Source organism: Trachurus japonicus, chromosome 23 (assembly GCF_045865225.1).
Source record: "Trachurus japonicus isolate A0001 chromosome 23, Traja_1.0".
Lineage (NCBI taxonomy): Eukaryota > Metazoa > Chordata > Actinopteri > Carangiformes > Carangidae > Trachurus > Trachurus japonicus.
The window spans coordinates 15,488,828-15,510,767 of NC_140929.1; the positions used below are offsets into that span (position 1 = coordinate 15,488,828).

General features: G+C 41.1%; 2 protein-coding genes and 1 long non-coding RNA gene across 4 annotated transcripts; 1 reads left to right on the forward strand and 2 right to left on the reverse strand.

The window, feature by feature from the left end:
- The first annotated feature begins 13,493 nt into the window (after positions 1-13,493).
- On the forward strand, positions 13,494-15,046 carry LOC146962737 (uncharacterized). Its single transcript, XR_015035035.1, has 2 exons — positions 13,494-14,004; positions 14,039-15,046. It is a non-coding gene; the product is annotated as an uncharacterized LOC146962737 (long non-coding RNA).
- Positions 14,180-17,338, reverse strand: LOC146962738 (uncharacterized). Its single transcript, XM_085768816.1, has 3 exons — positions 16,624-17,338; positions 15,846-16,073; positions 14,180-15,450 (listed from the first exon to the last, which is right to left on the reverse strand). The coding sequence occupies exons 1-2, from the start codon at positions 17,051-17,053 to the stop codon at positions 15,859-15,861; spliced, it is 645 nt and encodes a 214-aa protein (XP_085624942.1). The 5' UTR covers positions 17,054-17,338; the 3' UTR covers positions 14,180-15,450; positions 15,846-15,858.
- Positions 15,932-21,430, reverse strand: cdpf1 (cysteine rich DPF motif domain containing 1). Of its 2 annotated transcripts, XM_085768818.1 has the most exons (4): positions 21,214-21,430; positions 20,820-20,931; positions 20,168-20,326; positions 15,932-16,073 (listed from the first exon to the last, which is right to left on the reverse strand). In XM_085768818.1, exons 1-3 carry the CDS (start codon positions 21,324-21,326, stop codon positions 20,198-20,200), a joined length of 354 nt encoding a protein of 117 aa, XP_085624944.1. In that variant the 5' UTR covers positions 21,327-21,430; the 3' UTR covers positions 15,932-16,073; positions 20,168-20,197. The 2 variants fall into 2 exon arrangements, with proteins under 2 accessions (XP_085624944.1, XP_085624943.1); XM_085768817.1 differs by lacking the exon at positions 15,932-16,073 and having other exon boundaries at positions 19,167-20,326.
- Positions 21,431-21,940: the final 510 nt, after the last annotated feature.

Sequence of the window (21,940 nt, forward strand, 5' to 3'; positions counted from 1 at the left end):
AGCTCAGAATGCACTCAGTTGCAAAAATGGCCTGGGTGACGGACAGGTTGGGAAATTAACAACAGCCACCAGTCATACTCTGGTTAAATTTTTGCAGTGGCCTGTAAGTTTGTCTACCAATCTCTTTGGCAGAAACAACAATAGATCAGTCAGTGGTCCTGCTCCGTTCTGTGTGGTTAGCTGGTATAACAGAGGAAATGGCAGTAAAACATTTGGATTAACAGCCACTGTGACCTGCAGCCAAACTATTTGGTACATTTGTCTCTAATATTAATGGAGTTTAGTGACAACTAAGAGGTTTATATAAGATAGTGTGGAAGGATGTGTAAATGTGAGAGCCTAGAAACAAGTTAGACATTATTTATTTTATAAATGCAGAGTCTCACAAACTTTAAACAATTGAGAATAGCAGATAAAAATCTGAAGATATCCAGCATAAAACTATACTAAAGTTCTGAAATGCTGGATATAGAGAGATAGCCAGTATGTTTACATGACACTTGAGAAAACCAAATTAATGCCTTAATCCGACTATAACTGGACAACTGAGTGCATGTGTAACGGAGGTCCGTGGGTATAGCCACAGTCACGAGGTACCAGTAAGAAGAATTGACAGCATGTGGCGGTTAGCAGTACTGAAGTTAAACTCATTCACCCATAAAAAAAAGATGTGCTAACCCACTTGCCAAGTGGCCATTGGCTTCTTGGCAGAGCGGTTAGCATCGTCGCCCGCGATGCAGGAGACTCGGGTTCGAAACCCGCTCAGGGCAGGTCACAGAACAACATCGGTCACATTGGTGCCGTGACCCGGATGCCCTGAGTGGAGTCTTTGCTGCCAGTGACCTCAAATGTTGTCCAGAAACTATAGACATCAAATCAGAGGCCCACTCTGTTGCATGAACTGACATGCAACCCTAACCCTGACCCAATTATCACAAACACAGGCACTCAAAGTTATATCAAATATATACTTTTCTGCTGCTGTAAACATGCACACACCTCATGGCCTGGGCTATTGTCTCTCAGACTGTGAACATAAACAAACGTATTTGAAACTGATCCGATTGGCCACCAGGACGTAAACCTGTGGTTGAAAATAGTCTGCAACAAATATTTATCTTCTCATGTTTAATGTGAAATTGGGTTTGTCAGTTGTCACATGATCTACATCCTCAGTAGAAGCAAATGGGCTGGTGGCTGACAGGCTGAGGAAAGTAGAATATAAATGGACCAACACAATTTGACTTGGCTTTTTTCTTTCTCTTGCTTGTTTTTTCACAGGACTAGGACTCAAAGACACAGTGTGTTTGTGTAAAAACCCAGGTCTGCATCCAAGCAAAAGGTTGGGCACATGGTGAGCCAGTCAGATGATGAGCAAACACACTTGAAGGGCTGACAAAGAACATGGGTATGACACACATGGTTGACAACATAGTGGCACTCGGGGAAGGAGTCACAGGCTTATACACAAAAGGGGGCGGGGATAACGAGGCACAGGTGAGACTAATTAGACAATCACAAAAAGGAGGGAAAACACACAAAGGGAGGAAGTGACAAGCAAGAGACAATCACAAGGGAAGCAGACTACAAAATAAATCAGGAAGTGCACAAAAGACTATCAAACACATAATAAATACTCTGACAATTATTTGTTATGAGTATGTTAACAAAGCAATAGATGAGTGCTGTAACCTGTGTGACCAGATGCTTATAGAAGTAAGTCTTGGTCTAGGCAGAAAACAACAGGCTTTTATGTGTCAACCTGAACACACACAGAGCACAGATCAGGGACGTCAGTTCCTTTGAATGGTGTAAAGAGCAGATATGATTTAAAAGACTGTAAAACCACATCCGTTGGTGCTTTTATCTTGGCTCAGCTACAGTATTTTCAACTACTATGACCAGTGTAAACACAGCACAGATTACAGGTACAAAAATGCATTTGCAAGTTTACACTGTGATCCAAAGCTATGTTTTTAATTGGAGATTATTTACACATGGTTGTTGTAACCATCTGGTGAACGGCTATCACAAAAGATAGAAGCTATGCTACCTGTGGTTTTTAAGTGTTTGTTCAAGCCCTCCCACATCAAGAGCAGCAAATAGCCTAATAACAACACTCACTAAAAAGAAACTTGAAATTGAATTCCAAAAATGTCTGAAAGACACAAACGTTTCCTTGTAGCTGTTAAAATAATAGGCAAGGTAATAGGTAAGTAAAAACCTTGGCAGCTGAAAGTGGGAATATAAGCAAAAGGTGTGAAAAATTGCACGATAAATGAGAACATGATTAGTTCAAGGACACCAAGGAAATTGGAAACACACTCTGAGACTCTGGAATGAACATAGGCTTCAAATTGTTGTAAAAATTGGAAGTGAAATCCTGTGAAATGGTTGATATATGAAGAAAAAGTCCAATATATTTCATATTATTCAAGCGAAATGGCAGAAATGAAGATTTCACTAACACCTAAACATTCAACTCTTCACATTAGCAAAAATAGCCCAGAGTTAGTGTTGTCGTCCATCTGTCAGTTGTTTGTGCATGGCAGACTGCCCTTTGTGCCAGTGTACTTGAGGAAAACCCGGCATACATTTGCTTACGTGTGATCCCAGAGCTTAATTACAGTTAATGATTGACCAATAAAGCCACATTACAGCTTATCTGAGGCTACACGCATCATCATCCATCATTAAAAAAAAAAAGTCAGCCATGCTTTCTGGATTAGTCCCAAGTGCTCGCAGGTGTGTCTTGTTGATTTCACTGTGTGTGTGTGTGTGTGTGTGTGTGTGTGTGTGTGGACATTTATCATGAACAGATGGTTAATGTCAAGAAGAGAGACAGGCGGCTGGTGCTGCCCATGTTGATTTGTTTTCCTGCCTTGTGTGATATAATATCAAGCGATTCTAACCACAAACGTCTGTTTTTTAATCTTTATTTTTCACCTTCTTTAATGAGGTTCCTATGGAAACCCTTTAACCGCCTGAAAACATTTCAAAAGTGAAATATATTTGTTTATTTGTGAGAAAAAGAAACTCAGGATGTGACATTTTACTTGTGGTTTACCAGCAGACAGACATGCTGCTTTCTCTCTCACACACACACACCCATGCAGTGGTTCACCATTGCAAGCGTGGGTGCAGGTTTTGCCTTGTTTGATCCGATCGATGTCAAAAGTCATCGGATGTCCTTTTTGCAAGTGTTGCTTGGTTCAAAATGTTAGCCTTAGGCCTTTACATAAAAGAGCTGCTTCAAGACTTAGTGGGAAGCAGTACCTCTGGGCGTGTGTGCACATGTGTGTGTATGTGTGTGCATGCATGTGCGCGAGTGTGAAAGTACATGAGCCTGGTAAACGTGTGGGTGATAGGTGACCCTGATACCACAGGAACAAAAGAAAAACAAGACTCGCAGACGCCTGTCTTCTTTCTCGTCTTTTTTTTTCTCACACCCTCAAAAACCAAAACTCCTACATTTTCAAAATAACGTCTGTACATCTGTCTGTCCATCTCTCAGACAACATGGCACACAACAAGCAACAATAAATTACCAACTTACATATAGTGCAGGATCGTCAAGGCTGAGTTGAATCCCTGCAGATAAATGACATCACTACCACATCTCACCTCTTGGCTGCGGTTAATCACTCATCATGAAAATACCTATTTTCAACTTAGCAAACCAGTCACCATGACTATTGCTCATCTTCTCTCACAGCAAAACGCTGATACAAATCAACAGCAGCATGGAGCCGAAGCTGCAGATGTGGAGATTTCACATCTGGAATTCATCTCTCCGGGTAAACTGAGACAGAAAGGATAAATGTGGGCAGTTGAAGTGAACGGGATGCGCTTGCCTCTCGCTGAACTGGACTCCCAACTGTGGTTGTGGTTGCACTGGGCAGCTCCCAGGCCTGAGTGTGGGTTGCATTCGTGCATTTGTAACTACTCCTCCGAGCTGATGTTGTAAGTTAAAGCGTATTCTTCTAACATTACCGTTTAAGGGTGTAACAAAACTTTCCAAGGTAAAACCAGCCTAGAAAATGTGATTAATCATCTTATGGTTAATATTGTTTAAGATTGAGTCTGCCTTGTAAAGATAAATCATGTTTACACTGTATTCTATCTGCTGCTGCGGATAAGTGGTCAGATATAGATTACGTAACATCAGGCTTGGATGTTTACAGTGCAGCTACAATGGAAATTTATAGCAGAAATCTTTCAACTATCTAATGCAATGTTTAAATCTCAGGGTTTTTCTGTCATTTCCTGAGAAATGCAGAGCAACTGCTTATCTGGGGACACCATGGTGTGCCAAGAAAGTCAATCACACTTTCTCACAAGCGTGCAAGCTAACCTCCAAACTAGCTCCTCTGCTCTAATTATGTTATCACTTACTGTTTCTCCTTCTCCACCCATATGTAGAAATTGGCGACTGCATGCAACAAGCTCATGGCCATTGTATTGCACTGAGAAATATGAGAAACAATCTTCGAGGAGGCAGTTTTGTGACCACAGATGATACTTTTTTCTTTTTTTTTATGTTTGTGGTTGGGCTGTAGGTAGGCTACAACATATCTGATGTAACCAAAGCCTCTCAATAACTACTGATTAAGTTCCCCAGAAAGAGGAAATACAGTTTTACCCAGCACCAACTTTTGCTTGAGTTATGGCCTTCACCCTCCCTCACACACACATGCACACAGAGGTATATGGTATATTTTATCAGTTTCCTTTCTAACTTGCTTGTGCTTGTATGTTGGGATGGATGAGGTGAGAAAACAACAAGGGGAAAAACATAAGGGGAGAAAGAGAAACAACCACGAGGTCGTGGCATCTCTCTGTCAGCATCTTCCTTTTTTCACACTCTCTGTCACACGAGCCTTGACATGCAACACAGATGCTCAAATTTTCCATCTGCTGCTATCACACTTGCATGCTCATCATCTCTCTCACATGCATTTAGCTACTCTATGGTGCTACACATTTTAGAGTAGGACAACCTAGTCATTATGAAACCTGCACAGTCTGCAAGGTGTATCACAACAATGGGAGTAATTTCCAGGGCAATCAAATGGGGTTAATTTAAGGCCATCGTTTAGGATGTGGTCTGCTATGTGCGATGAATATGAATATGTAAATGCAATCACAGGAAGTTCAGGTCACAGTATGATCTTGGACAAATAGGCCTAACTACATTAAAAGTGAAATACAGTGCACTTTTCATTACAGAACAGCATATTGGAGATAATTCTTGACTACAATAGACTGATGTTGAAAAGAGTTATTTGTAAGTTTAGCTGTTGGTGCTACATAGCCAGTGTTAGCACTGACAGCTGTTTGCGTGTGTTACTGGTTCAGGGCAGACTGGACTGGTTGGACAGGGAGTCCAACAGAACTAGAGCTAGCCAGCTAACATGCTAACTTCAGAAAAGAAAAAGTGGTAAAAAGAAGCAAAACAAGATGCTTTAAAAAAAAAAAATTTTTTATAGTTGTAGGTAAAGACTGCTTGGTGTTGAACTCACTGTTTTCTCCTCCTTTAGCCTGTCTGGTGGTGTTATGAAACTATGCAACAGCTATAGCCTACCCCAAAGTCCCCCATTTGGGGAACTGGCAGACATACAGAACAACCACAGAGCCTCTACAGCACTAATTATAAAAGAATAGTCATATTTTACATCAAATTAAACAGCAGAAGCTGGTCTACAACGTGTAAAAAATAAAATAAAATAAAGTTTATATGAGCCAAACACAGCCCAAACACTACTCAAATAAACAACTAAACATCAAACTTCATGAAGCACCTCTGTGTGGACCCGGTCGCCACATTTCTGGTTCGTATACAACTCTACATTATGCAAAACACATCAGATACCTCTCATATGAAAGAGCCGGCTACAAAGATTGGAAGGATACATAGCACCCGCGGCTACACAGCAGCACGGCAGAGAGAAGCCAACAACGAGCAAAGTGGAGCAAACAGACACTGCTTGGCCAAAACATGGTTGTACATTTCCTCTTACCTTTGCTGTTTTGCCGCGAACGCGGAAGTAGCCCCATGGGTCCTCAAATCGAAAAAAGTCTCCATACGAATGAATGGGAGTCCAAGATTTATTTCGTGATCCGTTTGAATTGTGCCATGACAAAAAAATATGTTCTCCACCTGTTTAAAACATCACGTTTCATGCCGAGAAATCAGCAGTTTGCTCGGCACCAGCACCGGTACCAGCAACGATGATTGCATTGTGTACCGATACTGACGACGGCAACAAATTCACGTGGGCTGCTCTCGGGACAAAACCACAACACAGGCAGCAGACAGCTGCCCCTCATCAACCGGAGCACCAGCACCACGTATCCGCGCCGTTGCTAGTGACGCCGCTTGTTAAACCATGCCGGTAGTTTTCTTTTTCAGAGGAATAACGTCGCATTTTAACCAACATTTTGTCTCAAATGAGTTATTTCACCAGTAAGCAGCTGTGTAATAGGAGGGATGATGTAGTGAGCTGGAGATATTATGAATGGAACCTGGACTCAGAGCTGAGGGGCTCTGTCCGTCCTGGATTTATTTCACTATATAACAACCTGTTCACTATATATTATCCTTAAATTACATCTGACCTCTGAAAAGTGTTTCTACAAGATCTGTTTTTTATGTCATGGCACAATTCAAACGGATCACGAAATAAATCTTGGACTCCCATTCATTTGTATGGAGACTTTTTTCGATTTGAGGACCCATGGGGCTACTTCCGCTTCGGCACTCTATAGCCAAAGACGGTAATCTTTGGTATAGCCTCATTCTATTGGCTCTAACGGTTCGAATGAGCTGTCAATCACTCGAATCAACCAATCCGCTGCAGAGATAGAGCCAGGCGTCTGCCTGAATATTTTGTAGTAAAATCTCAATAATTTTGTACTGCTTCATTTTATCAGAATCAACTGCAGAGATAATGTTCATACATTGTACAATCATTTGATAGAGGTTTTGAGCTTTAGCAGCATCATTCTGAAGGACACTCATCTAAAATATGATTTTTTTTGGGGGGGGGGCGGGGGTGAATATTCATTTTATTTATTTTTTTCTGTGTGCCATCTTCATTTACTCTTCACCAGTAACACATATACTGAAATTTACACATCTCAGCAATGTCTTATTTTCTTCCCTTTACTATGACACCAAAAGTATTCAAATAGACCTTGTGGTTGCAGAGATATACTCATTTTAATATGGATATGCAATTTCGAGAAAAGGCCTAGAAAATAGGCTCGGTTTAAGAGGAAGTAGTTCCAAGTATTTTCTTCATGTGTCGTAATGTTACATAATTAAATAATAATGTTATTATTTTATAGTGCGGTGAATGTGTAGGTCACAACTTGTCCACGAGAGCGTTTTGGAGTTGTTGGATTGTGTAGAAATACCATGAGCCTCCGTTGCGTTAGCTGAGCAGCTCGTGTCTCTGCCCCGCCAATCTATAGGCTACAGCTTGCACCAACAATTAAAGGTAATGAACCTACTCCTAACACTATAGGATTATGGCAATGGGTGAATTTGCCAAAATGTTGAAATATCCTTTTAATAAGGACTTTAGTAATGGGAGGTTTCAAACTAGTCCTTCCGAGCACCAACCACGTGACAGTAGTACACGTTAAACTTGAAAATGTCAACGTTTTTGCACTTTGTGAAGTGTAATGGATTTCCTTTCAAGAGAGTTTCAGTTTGCAGCACTTTGATAAAATGATAAAGTGAAATGAATGGAAACCAGAGTTTCAGAGAAAGTGTTTGGAGTACTTTGAAGTACTAATCATAATTTCATAGTTAACCTTGGTCTCTCAGAAGAAGAGAATAATTTCTCTGCTGCCTTAACGTAGCGATTTAGCCGTTAACATTTGCCCCCTCAGAGGGTCGTGACCCAAACTCACCCAATCACACACATTAGAGCAGTTTGGTTGCCCTCACCCTGAACTATTGAGCCCTGATACTTCCTGTAGCCACACGTCTGTCCTCAGGTCAAACATTAGTCACCGCCACAAAACCCCGGCTCAGGGGTCAAGTGTTCACAGATCATCTGCAGCCAGTTCTCCTTTCGGATTTGTTGACTTTTTCGCAAATTGCAAACACTTTGAGGTGATACACCGACAGATGTAACAGATTTAGCTCGGCAGTGTGGATACACGTGTGAAATATATTATAAATACACTATCACAATGAAATAGAGAGGCCTACAGATCCAGCTCATAAAAGTCAAAGCAGTAATCATGGAGCTCAGTGAATGACGCCTCTCACACAAAACATGCTCTAATCCACATTACTGCTTCAAGTGTTTGCCCACGCACCGGCATGCTGACACACATGTAATGTCTAGGTTTAACACACACTCTTGGGATTAGCGTTGTGCCCTCCCCCAGCTGCCTTAACTGTGATGTATACATGGAAAAGACATGGCCCTAGGTTATTAGTGAGAGCACGAGTCACCTCAGCAGTTGATTGTTGCCTGATTTTAGTCTGGTCGTTCTTCCTTCCTTCTCTTAAGAGTCACGTCATCGAACCCTTGGGGCCAGACGAGAGAAATCAAAGACATGTGACCCGCAAAGGAGCGGGAGAAGGTCTAGGATAGTGTGTTCATCTGTGTGGACAGGAGGTCCTAAAAATCAAGACAATATTCACAACATATAGCTAATAGTTTGTTTCAATGAGTGTAATACTAAAGCCCTCCAACCATCTGTGTACTATGTAGTTTTGGTGGAGTCTGTAGCTAATTGCCTTCCAAATCAGTGATATCTGTTTACTGTTGCCCGTCTTAACTGTGTGTCTGAACTGTTTTAAGTTACTGCCAATCCAGACCAAACATTTCCCTCTGCTGCTACTGCTTCACATTAAAAACATTCAACCAGTGGAATACGGGGTGGCTTTTATTTTGAAAAAAACGTCGGAAACACAGAAAGGTAAGTACTAACCACAACTGTACGTCAACAGCTCTTCTACAAAATAAGATTACTGGGTATTCTTATTCATTAAAACACCATGTATTTGTTTGGCTTAGCTGTAATTGTGTAGACAGTGTTTGCTGTAGTATTACACTGACTGTAACTTTAAACCAACCTGAAACCTGAAGGATTTCAACTCTGTAAAGTTGCATAATATTAAATTTAATGCTTATTTGCACAGAAAACTCACAGTGCTCAGTGTTTTTGAAAAGTTTTTTTTTTTCGCCTGTCCACTCTATTGAAAGGCATTTGAATGCATTAGCAGAGAACACAGCAGGCCTGCACTGTCTCGGTGACCCCTGCTGCAAGGCAAACTAAACACTCCAGCGCTGTAGCAGCAGGCCAGCCAGCATCTGAGGTCACACAGCCAGGCTTGCATGAGTCACGCAGCCCAGAGCAAAACCAAAATGTGTAAAAACTTCACATTGGCAGATTAGTTTGTTTACATCCTGCACTGGACGTGATTTGGCCAGGGCTGCAGCGAGACACAGCCAAGGAGCCTTCTCTCTCTTTAACCCTCTCCTTCTCTGCCGCTGTCCATTTTCTTTCCTTCCTTCCTCCTTTTCTTTCTCCCCTCCTAACTCTCTCCACTTCATCTCTCCCACTCTCACCGCTGCCAAGAGCACATGACCATGAGGCAAAGTGAAGCGGAAAAATAAAGCAGCCCTGCCCTTGTAAAAAATTAAAAGTAAAAAAAAAAAAAAAAAAAAATCAGACAAATTAATAACAACACGAAACAGATGGGGAAGTTGTATTTCCAGAATAAAACAAGACATTAAAAAAAAAAAAAACACTCCTTTTCTCCCCAGCAGAGTTTGCCAAGTTATGAGCTCATACTTTGTTGGTCCTCTGCTGAATATCTATTCATAGCGTCAGCTCCAAGATGTCAGACTTTTATGACCCATTTCTCCTCTCGTTATCTGCAGCAACAATTAGGGGCCTGCTAATTTAACGCTGGGAATATGGAAGTGCTTTCCTGCCTTGGAAGGAAACTCACAACGACTCACAGTGAAGTGGTGCACAGGGACGGGTTAAACTCCTCATGCGTCCTGAAACACATAGTAGAAACTGGTAAAAGTCAGCAGTGAGCTTGCGGCCTTGTGTGCAAGTGCACGTGTGTGTGTGTTTTCCTCAGTGCGATGATGAACAGGGTCAGTCTGGGGTAAGACAAACAAACATACATAACATAGAGACGCCTGCACTCTGTATGGGTCGCGGTATTGAGGTCATGCCTGGCACCGCTCTCTGAAATCCATTGAAGTGGTGATGTCATATCTACATCATCTTTTACCTCTCTTCCTGCACCACCTTGAGGTCGAAGGTTTACCTCACTCCCTCACGCTGACCATCCTCTCGGATGTTGTTTAACAATCTACAATCTAGTTAAAAGTAATAGTGAAAAGTAAAAGTAAGTGAAAAAAGAAAAAGAAAAAAAAAACTTCAGTTATTTTTGATTGACCATCATGCATTGTGCCAACAGCTATGGCAGCTCACGTGTCCTAATTCTAGGACTGATGCAGCCTTGCAGTTGCATATTTAACAGATACTGTGTAATTGTTTTTCTTCTTGCATTGAACACACTAGTCTTCCTCTACTCTGCCATGCTTCCTACAGACCATCAACCGGACCAAAAAGAAAGGCCGTGGTCTGATCCTGTTGACTGCTATTCTGTTCTGTATCAGGCGAGACCAGCAGGTTGTTTTCTTTACCTGCACACTAAGTAAACAACGTGTAATTGCAACCTCCTGAAGGTCCTGAGCCCCAACAAAATGCTGCAAAGCCACATCCTTATCTGAGAAGCTTTACCTCGTTGTCATGTTGTCTTCTGCAAACTCGCTCTTCTGTACAGTGGAGGTCAGGTCATTCTGAGCACTTCGCTGGTTTTGCTATTTTGAAGCGGCGTCTGCTTGATAGGTTATTTTCATTCATACTGAAGCTGGAAACCTGAGAAAATGAAGAGGAAATTGCTTTTTCACTGACCGGAACTTACTGTCACTTCTAACAAACATCAGCTAAATGTCATGAGTCAGTTAAATGTAAAAAAAAAAAAAAAAAAACTTTTCCTATGTCAAAGATTTGATTTAACCAGAGAAGAGAGGGTCATTATTTGTAAATTTTAATGGAGTCTACCTGCCCAATGGAGCAGAATGGAAATGTACTTGGAGGCTTTCCATTTAGCTTTATGTTTATTTGATTTACACTGTCAGTGCGTATATACTGTACATGTGCAAAAAGGCTAGCTTTAATCCGTTTTCAAGTAAAGGTACATTTTAAGTAAAAGCAAGGACGAGGAAAACAGTTTATGACACTGGACAAGCATGTAAAGCAGTAGTAGTGTTTTAGTATAGTATAGTAGAGTTGTGTGCTTAGCCTGCACCAGAGTGTTGAACATTTAATCATGTGAGAAATGGTTACCGTGCATCTGAGGTCACATCATCTGATACGTAGAATCTTATACATGTGAAACTGTCCACAAAGAGTTTTTCACAGTGACCATGACAGACTGTCTGGAGCAGAAAGATAATTAGGCTCAGTTTCAACTATTGGGTGGGTTCTACAGAGGTTTGTAGCCTATAATTGAAGAATCTTTCGTTGCAGTCAACATAGATTCAGCAGCCTGGTGTTAATGAGTTTAGCAGGGATATGTTTTGGGGATATGTTACAGTGTCATCAACATATATGTGGACATACACTTGCTAACAACAAGAGTAAATTACATCAGATATGATAAATAATATCATAATGAATATATCAATATAATGATATTACACCTCTCATATACTATAAATCTATCTACCATCTACTATATATCTACTTAGATTGATATTTTACAATTATGTGCAACCAAAACTACATGGTTGTATACTATCATAGTTGGGGTACAGTTTGACTCAAGTCAGACTTTAGTTACAAATGTGAGAACTTGAGAATCCTCAAAGATCTGACTTTGTCTTTACGACTTGTGACTTGATCTAGACTCGAGGCAGATGACTTGAAAAGGGCTATTTTTTAATTTATTAAATATTAAAGGGATAGTTCAACATTTTGGCAAATTGGCCCATTGCCATAATCGCTATAGTCATAGCAGTAGGTTCATTACCTTTAATTGTAGGTGCAAGCTATTTTCAGTACGGCGGAGCGCAGCAGCTGGCTGCTCAGAGCTACGCTATGGAGGCTAAGGGAATTTCTTGGTTTCCCTCATTAAACTCATCAAATTCAACATCCCAAAACTCCACAGCGCTTTTGTAGACAAGTTGTGACCTGCACAACCACCACGCTATGAGATAATGACGGAACGATACGAAACGGAGCCGTTTTCGAGGTAAATACAGGGTAAATACGGAGACTGCTTGCTGAAAAACTGTCCCTGAACGCAACGCGCATCAGCGGTTTTGTATGAATTTACCTCGAAAACGGCTCCGTTTCGTATCGTTCCGTCATTATCTCATAGCGTGGTGGTTGTGCAGCTCACAACTTGTCTACAAAAGCGCTGTGGAGTTTTGGGATTTTGTATTTGATGAGTTTAATGAGGGAAACCAAGAAATTCCCTTAGCCTCCATAGCGTAGCTCTGAGCAGCCTGCTGCTGCGCTCCGCTGTACTAAAAATAGCTTACACCTACAATTAAAGGTAACGAACCTACTGCTATGACTATAGCAATTATGGCAATGGACCAATTTGCCAAAATGTTGAACTATCCCTTTAAGCTTTATGTAAAAAAAAAAATTGTAGAAAGTTTAATGAACAGAAGTTATGTTTAAGTTTATAGTGGTAGATTCTTCTTGAACCAAGGTTTCCTTGATCAATAGACTTTCCCCAGATCAGTTATGACCGATATGCTTTGTAAAAAAATAGCACAGCAGTCCAGTTATAACCAGATCTACATGAAAAACTAAGAATGATTTGTTCCTGCCAAAGGCTACTAAACAAAACGTGAGAACAGACCAGGTCTTTGAGATATCTGTCTAGCAAACAGAGGCAAACTAAGATGCAATGACGCATCCTGGGGAAGCACTATGTTGATGCTGCTGCTGCTTTTTAAGGTGATTCTGGCATTGGACACGTCTTGTGGTCAGAAGTAAAAAATGTTAATGACTGAAAAAAGAAAACACCAGTGTGTTAAAAGGTGTCACAGTCCTCTGTAAGTTTAAAAAAGGCCATGAGCTCACAAGTAATTACTGCAGACACTCACAGCCAGTATGAGGCATTATAGGAATAGCTCACTCTCTTTCTCTCACTCTGTATTTGACTCCTACAAGCTGGTATCAACAGGAAAGAGTCAGCCAATGAAACTAATTGGGTGGTGTGTGTTTTATGAAAAGAACAGCCTGTACTGTCCCGGGCTCCCTCCCACAGCCCTCTGACTGGCTGGCTCATAAGTGGTCTGCTTTTCTTCTCTCCACTCTGATTGGCGCCAGGGAAAGCCAGTCACTGAAAACTTTTTTTCCCTCTTTTCCTCAGGACATACCCTTGTTGTTTTCAACTTCAGAAACAGAGCTGGGCTGAGACGATCCAGCACAGTCACAGCCTGCACTCTGGTGCTGTAGCTGCACTCGAGTTTTACACGGTGTGCTGGATTTTTAACTCCAGAGCACATGAATAGTTTCATTATACCAAATATTGCTGGTGCATTAGTAACTCCATAAATACCTTTCCCATTTGCAGATTATGGGAATATTACAGAAACGGTTGTCAAGTTTGTACAGAAATAAGATCACAACTAAATTATGACTGTGAAAAATATAGATATTATAAGGTCATTAAAGTCTCATTGTACAGCATGAAGATTCTCCATGAAGAGATTTATTAGTGGTTGCACTGTCAATCAATGATGGTATAGTTACTGATCCTATCACTACTGTGTCATTCACTAAAGTGAAGCACAAACTAATTCTATTTAATAACATGGCTGTATCTCCATCAGGTCTTTGATTAAGACTGTAAGCATTACGACCAGCCTGCCAGTTTACATGGACAGATTGCTTTAAAGTTAAAGTGCGAGTGTGTGTGTGTGTGTGTGTGTGTGTGTGTGTGTGTGTGTGTGTGTTTGCCAAGGGTGGAGTGGTTGTGTGCAGTGCAATCAAAATAGTGGGCAGATGCATTATTACAGCAGCAATGGTTTTATAATCAATCCTAATGCTGACTGAAGGAAAGACAAAATACAAAACACACAGGGTATAAAATCCATTATTAGGCTCAGTTTTGCAACAGTTTATTTATCATAAAAACAATAATGAAAATATATATTTACAAAAATGCACAAAAATGTTGCTTTGGGAAGCTTTACATACACCCACAAAAAAGCTCAACATAAATAAGTTAGTATAATTTTTTCAGTGTTTTTCAAAAAAAAAAAAAGAAAAGAAAAGAAAAAAAGGCACACAGGTACACTTCAAAGTTTGACACCAGATAAGGCAGTGTAACTTTGTTTTCTGCCTTCACAAAAATGAGAAATCAACAATAGTGCAATTACATGTTCCACATGAATTCCACACCACAAAGACAAATCTTTGATTCACATATTTGCATAATAAGTAGCCCTGTGATTTTAACATATTTTACCAATGTTAACCTGGACTATGAAATTTATTACAAGGGGTAGGGTATGTGGCATATGGGCCACTACAAAATTTTTTCACCTAATTGAAAAATAAAATCTAATTCTTAGGATTATTAGCAAATACTGTTAAAAAATTTGGTTGGATATTGCTCAGCAGTTTAGCCACCCTCCCACCCCACTCCCCCTACACCCGGAAAAAAAAAGGCACAAACTTTGGCAAAAACCCAGGAAAAAAAAAACGAAAATGATGACATTTAAAAAGGGGAAATAAGGAGATATTATATGGATGTAAACTTGATCTATCATGGCTGTTCCCAGTTAGATGGACCCTCAACTTACAGTGTGGCCATCTGGGCCTTCAAACACAAGATATATAACACTGGGACAAATAAAGCCATAGAAAAAGTGAAGACATTTTTGTTTCCACATAAACCCTGACTTTTGAAATCTGCATTTGTAACTTACATCAATTACCTGAATAATGATACAACATGACAATTTTTTTTTTAACAAAATAATATTTCTCTGTTGGAAATTGCACTGCAACTTCCCGAGTCAAATTCACACACTTATTCAAATACACTTAACAAAAAAAAAAAGGTATGAAAAGCATATCATGCTTTTTATGTGCTACATCTTAAACATAGGTAGTAGATAAAAAAATGAGCAAAAATCCATTTGCACACTGCTACATTGTCTGCTGCTTCTGAGGCAATTTAATTAAAACGAGTGCCAAAACTTGATAGTGTACATATTCAGTGCTTGTGCAGCCTCTCCTCCTCCTCTTCTTTAGGAAAAGGCTGTTTTTTGTATCTTTTTTTTATTTATTTTTTTAAAATAATTTTCTCCCGCTTCTGTCAGATGGTAAGAGGGCTACAGTATTCCACCAGCAACAGGTCTCTCCCCTCTGTGGGACATAAAGAGGAAACGGGCTGTTGAATGGTGCAATTGAAAAAGCAGTTGCTCATGTTTGATATCCCCCCATGCACACACGCACGTGCACACACACAGACAGACAGACACACACACACACACACACACACACACACACACATATAGTGAGTGAACAGTCATGGTGTGAATGGTAGTGGAAGACTAATAAAAAAAAATGCTGCATGGTCAAATTGGGAATGTGTGTGCAGTAAAGTGCATGTTTACAACTGTTTTGATGCTGATGATAGACAAGTAAACAAGGCTGTAGTGGCATCAAAAAATAATGGTCGATAATTAGTGTGTGACACACTGAGGCTGTGTGTTGTTATCCACTCACATCAGTGCAGCAGTGAGATAATGGTTTCTAACCTGGCACCGTTTTTCACTGGACCTCCGCGCTTTCCACCGGCCTCCTGCCTCCCTCCCCCGGCCTGCTGCCTCTCTCCTCCGGCCTCCTGCTTCCCTCCTCCGGCCTGCTGCCTCTCTCCTCCGCGGCTTTCACCGCCTGACTTCCTGTACCGCTTGACTGGTCCTCCTCATCATCATCATCTTCGTCGGAATGCAACCTTTTGCTCTGACACTCGCCAGAACAGGGACCTGGTGGACAGATGAAGAAATTAATTAATTTAAGGGGAAAAAAGAAAAGAAAACAACAGGAAAAACACGCAGTAAAAAAAGAGAGAGAGAAAGTTGAGGGTGTTGTCGTGTCGAGCTGCACGGCCCCTTTAAAAAAGCACCTGACAGACTAACAGGCTCTCTGCTGCTGCCAGACCGTGCAACTTCACTCTGTTGTACCGAGGACTGAGAAGGAAGTGTGTGCGAACTACACCGTAATAAACGCACACATTTCATCACATTTAGTACTAACTGCAGTTAAAACAACTTTTTAACATTAGTGCACATATATTCTGGGCTCAGATGCCCTCTCCTCCCCCCTCAGTGTTTTTGCTCCAGCTCACTTCTGTGTCTGCTGAGCCGCGCTGATCGACCCGGCCGGAGCCGGAGCCTGCGGTTCAACCCTCGGGACATGACTTGTTGCTCGGCTCGCTCTGCATTGCGGCACAGCGGCTCTACGCTGACCCTCAGCACGGACAGATAGAAGTGTGAGACAGCTTTAAAAAATAAATAAATAGTGGAGGTGAATCACCTAAAGCTCCTCGACTTCTTCTCTTCGAGCCGGCTCTGTCTGCTTGGGGGTTGGACCGCCGATCGCTCGCCTCCTCCGCGGCATCCTGCCGGTGGTTATCCCCGGGCAAGTCCGCATCTCGCTGGGGCCGCTGCAACCCGTGAGGCGGTCTGAGATAAAACTCCGGTGGGTCGGCGTCCTCCTCCCACTCGTAATTGCGCGGACTCAGCGGTCTGTCGATCTCCGGGTCGAAATTGTACTTCTCCCTAAAAGCCTGCGCGTCTTCCCGCACCACAGCATCCAAATTCCTCTGTATCTCCGCCGGGTCAGGTCTGCCGAAAAGGTTTCTGCGAACCCTGGGTCTGAGGTTGTCTTGCTGCCGCGCATCCACCCCCCTCTCCAATGTCGGGCTCGCATTAGAAAGGCGAACATCTGACATTTTGTTACACATATGACAAGAGGGGGAAACGCACAAAAACAACAACCGAGAGCGCCTGAAAACTGCTATTTCCAAGTAGTATTCCTCTCAAATGCACAGTCACAGGGTTGATGCATGCATACTCCGCGCGTATCATCCAAAACGCACCGGCTACGCGCAAAAATGGAATAAAGCGTCTCCAAAAGGCGCAAGAGGGGGGGTTTTAAGAGAGCCACTCCTGTCAAGTCCTTAGTAAGACTGATGAAAACAACAAGTCAAGTCATGACAGCCAACATGGCGTTAGAGCGAGCTATGAGTGAAGAAGAAAAGTTGACATCAAGGACTATTTAAACAGGGAAGGCAATTCATTGGTCTGCTCAAAAAAAGGACCGCCCATAGATCTCTTAAAGTCGAACAGGGGCAACATCAACACAGAGCTGGATTGGATTAACTCTGTGCATGAATATAGCCTAATTATTCTGTTTGATTAGTTAGATACATGAGAAAAAGCAAAAGGGAGGTAGGCTGTGGCTCTAAGGGTGTGGATGATCATGTTTTATCTCTCCATTATCGCCTGATTTATCAGGTCAGACAGAAGCTTAAAGGTCACTCACTCTATTTGATCTGATTTGCATGTGTGTGTCCACGCATGTAGATTAAAAACTGACAGATAATTGTTTGAAGAGTGAAGCCTGACAAGGAAACGACACTGATAAAAGATTGATCTCCGTGCAGCAGCAGCAGCATGGCCTGAGGTCTTGCTTCAGGCCAGTAATACTATCACATGAACTAATCATCGAATGATTGTGTGCATGCACGTGTGTGTGCTGACAGATTTGTCTGAATTGATGCGACATTAATGGCTTAGGCACACTTGATTCAATCACTGTAAATCCACTCAGTGACAGCTTGAAGGTTGGTGAAGGTCAACGAGACACTGCAGTGAGGTTTCGTGCAGGAAAACAACAAAACAGAAAATAAAAGCCACAAACATGCCTCATGGCATCCTATGACATCAGCTGCCGGGCAGAAAGCCCTCTGTCATCGTTGGCTCGGTGCCTATCGCTCTCAGGCTTTGCCACTGGTGCCACAGGGGTGGTTTGTGTGCTTCACTGGTTGTAATTGCATGTGTGTGCCTAGAATTTAAATAGCAGGAAGCAAACAGAAAGTGGTGCAGCTTTAAAAACACTTTCACATTCAGAGCCATTTCCCTCAGAGGGTTCTCAGTTTGCATCTTAAAAAATTTCCTCACTTAAGAATCTAATTGGTGCTCGTGTCAAGACTGTGCAGTTAGCAGATTTATTTTTCTGTACATCTCGGAGCTGCATGGCAATCCCGTAGTGAGTGAAAACATCTGCAACAGTTAGCACTACACATACCCAGAAGTTCATGATGTCCCAACTAAACCTCTACAGAGTGTCACTCTGCATTCCTCTGCAGTATTTCCCAGTAAAACTTCACTGGGCCTGCCTTTAAGGCCATGCTGTTTCAGTTAACCCTCGAAAAGGCTCGAGCATCTCGTGATAAATACAGTGAGGCCATCTGTTATATTGATGTTATCGCCGGGATCACACTTAATCCATAATGTGTTTATGCTGCTGCAAACTGTGCAGTGTTGTGCCGAGTGGTTCCCTCTGCTGAAAACAGATTTTGATCAAACTGATTAGTCGGGCAAGAGAGAAACAAGGCGAGGGAACATTTAGTTAAGGTCACACATGCATAACCAATGCATTTGGTTAATGCTAATGCTTGTGTTGTTTTTTTCCCCTGTAAAGTTGGAAATATTAGAGTTTATTCTCCTACATTCAGAGGGAAAAAAATATGACTCAGTCACAATAGATGTGAAGAGATAATTTGGCTGCTTGAGTTTCTTTGTTATATTTGTTTTGCTGAGCTGAGATTTCTACACCAGGAAGTGATGCTTAAAACATCACAGATTTTTTTTCTTCACGTCCGTGTGGTGTGATTTAAATCACTGTTAGCTGGGGAAGCTAATTTGACACCAAGTGTGTTTTTTTTTTTGTAAGACAAAATAATAGTAATAGTTTCTTGCCTCTTCTGTCACTCAATGGGTCAATACAACCGATACAACAATTAGTTACACACATTAGTTACACATTAATTATGATCCACACAGAAAGGCCACTTTGTGTTTGTTTTATGGTTTTAGATAACATAGAAAAAAGTGTTTTGACTCCACAGAAGTCAACAGTTCACCCTTCGACCATGAACAAAGGAATCAAAGGGACAGCAGTAATGCACTCTTGCAAAGGATGTGTCACTGTCAACACACATGTGTCTATTGTTAGAGAGGATATGTCATAAATGTTACTAATACCATATGTTGCTGAAAAGTAATAAAAACGAGTTCTCTCATAAAAAGGGGCATTAAAAAATTGTGCGACAGGCAGAATTCGTCAAGTGTAAAGAAAAGCCGTAAGAAATGAATTAATTTCCTTCCATTTTAACAGCAATGGAAACATGAATCTGGTTTTCTGTCTGACAGGCAACTGGTCTTGGGAAATCCTATTACTTCCATATTTCTCCTTTGAGCCATACATTCATAGTTATAATATTGTTGACACCTGGAACAGCTGCTGAATATGGCTGAAATGACCCTCAAGGAAATAACTGAATATTTCTTATACTGATCATTCGTATTGGATTGATTATTTTAATTGCATTTTAATTACATTTTTTAAGAGGTTGTTCCGCCTCTAAAAAGCTGGAGAGCAATAGAAAATTTAGAGCAACTCCAGGGCAGTTATCCACATGCAATGCATGACAGTGGATCTTTACTGGGAAGTGTATTTAATGTGAAAGTCAGATTGTGAGCCTACAGACACAATCCAACAGGGGGCTGGAAACAATAGTCACACCTGTTGTTCGCTCCCATAAAAGCCTAAATTATACAAATAAAACCTGTTTGGCTAATATATTGCCCACAAGCAAAAAGTAGATTTTTTTTGACGACCGTGTGTTAATTTCCTCACCAAAATAATAATAACCCAGAGCTATGCTAATTAAGTACAGGATGTTTTGTTGTTGCAGTGGATTTATGGTTTGGTTCTGTGTGGAGTTAAACAAAAGTGCAGATTAAAAACAATTTACCACAATAAAATCTTTTCACATATTTTTCCTAGACACCTGAACAGGTTATGGACATCTTCCCTGGGGTCATGAGACGCCAGCCTTGGAGCTCTGCTTCTTCTTGGCCAGCTCAGCCTGAATCTGATGAGGGAACTGGTCCAAGTGCTTGTTTACACACTGCATGCAGAATCTCTTGGTGTAGAAAAGACTGCAGTCCTGACAGAGGAGAGAGCAAAGTTCAGCATCGATGCTCCAATTTCACATAAGCACCAGATATGAGCAAGTCACATTTATTCCGAAGTAGGAAGACGTTTTATTTTTCCGATCTGTTTGTGAAACTGGATGTACTGATTTCAAGGGCACCGCAGACATATGAAGTTCATTCAGCACACACACACACACATATAAATATATATATGCACCACTGGAGGAAAATGAAAAGCACAGACATGCTTTTCAACAGTGATATCTACAGAGGTCAATTCATGTCAAGTAGGAAAATAAAGCAGCAAGATGGCTCCATATATAAAGCCAGAGTAGGATGCAATTGAAGCTGATAATAAATGTTACACACAGAATAATCTCTTCCTCTGCTACATGTAACACCTATTTCCCTGGAGGAACATGCCAACATCCAGGTATTCATCATGTATTTAGTGTATGACATAACAACAGGCCATAGCTTTTTAACGTTTAATACAAAACTTACCGGTCCAACACAGACGCACTGGCTGCACAGGCTGCAGGTCGACCCCAACACGAGAAACTTCTCCCTGTCCGGACTGAATGGATCCTTGGTCACAAAACACTCCTCGAGCAACCTGAAGGAGAACAGACAGACAGACGGACACTAGCTACACTTTAACGTCATTTACTTCCCCGTGACTCCAAGGAGAAGAAAAAAAAGACAAAGAGTGTGATTCAAAGCATAAATAGTTTAAGTGCACGGTACAAACCACTGGAGGGCTGTTTTCCCCCCCACCGTGTATATAACATTAGATGTCGCATCACACAGGCTGCAGTCACGTAGCAACAACATTAGCTTTAGCCGAGCTAGCTCCGCAGCGCTACAAACACACAGTTCCTGCTTCGTTTTCACTTACACAATCGCTCTAGTGTTTGGTGGTTTCTGGCCGTAGTAAGTATACGGGGTATTTAAACCACACAACTGACAGGTAAATGTTTTTTGAGGGGTTTCGGTTGTAGTTTGCTCCATCGTTCAGAGCTCAGGGGCTAGAAAGAAAGAGAGAGAAAAAGTTTGTTCCTGGTTTTCAAATCGAGTCCGTGTCCGTTCGGCCATGTTGTTTCATGAAGCTTTACCGCCACCTACCGGCGTGGGGGAGTAGAGCCACACACGGGACACACTGGAAACGTTAAAAAAAATTAAATAGATGATAACTTTTACAAGCGGCACAAATAAATATATCGCAAGGTTTAAGCCGCCATTGTTTGGTAATTTTATTTATTTATTTTTTATAAATTATTTATGGAGAAATGAAAACAGAAACTGAACATTTGACCAATATTCAACAGCAGCCTATTATATTTTTTTTCATAGTAATGCGTGTACTCTAAGTGGATAGGCTCGTTTTATATCTAAAAGTATATGGAAGTGAACCACACATTTCCGTCAAAACAATTCTCATATATATATATATATTTTTTTTTTTTAACAGATAGTTTAATGTGTCAATTAAAAAAAAGCACAGGTGTAATTAGGGTAGAGCTATCATTAACATTATTAGTTCCACCTGTGCTTTTTCTGCTATGACAATTCAAAATGTCTGCTATTAAATTTTTTTTTTTTAAAGGAAAAAAAAGGCAATTGAC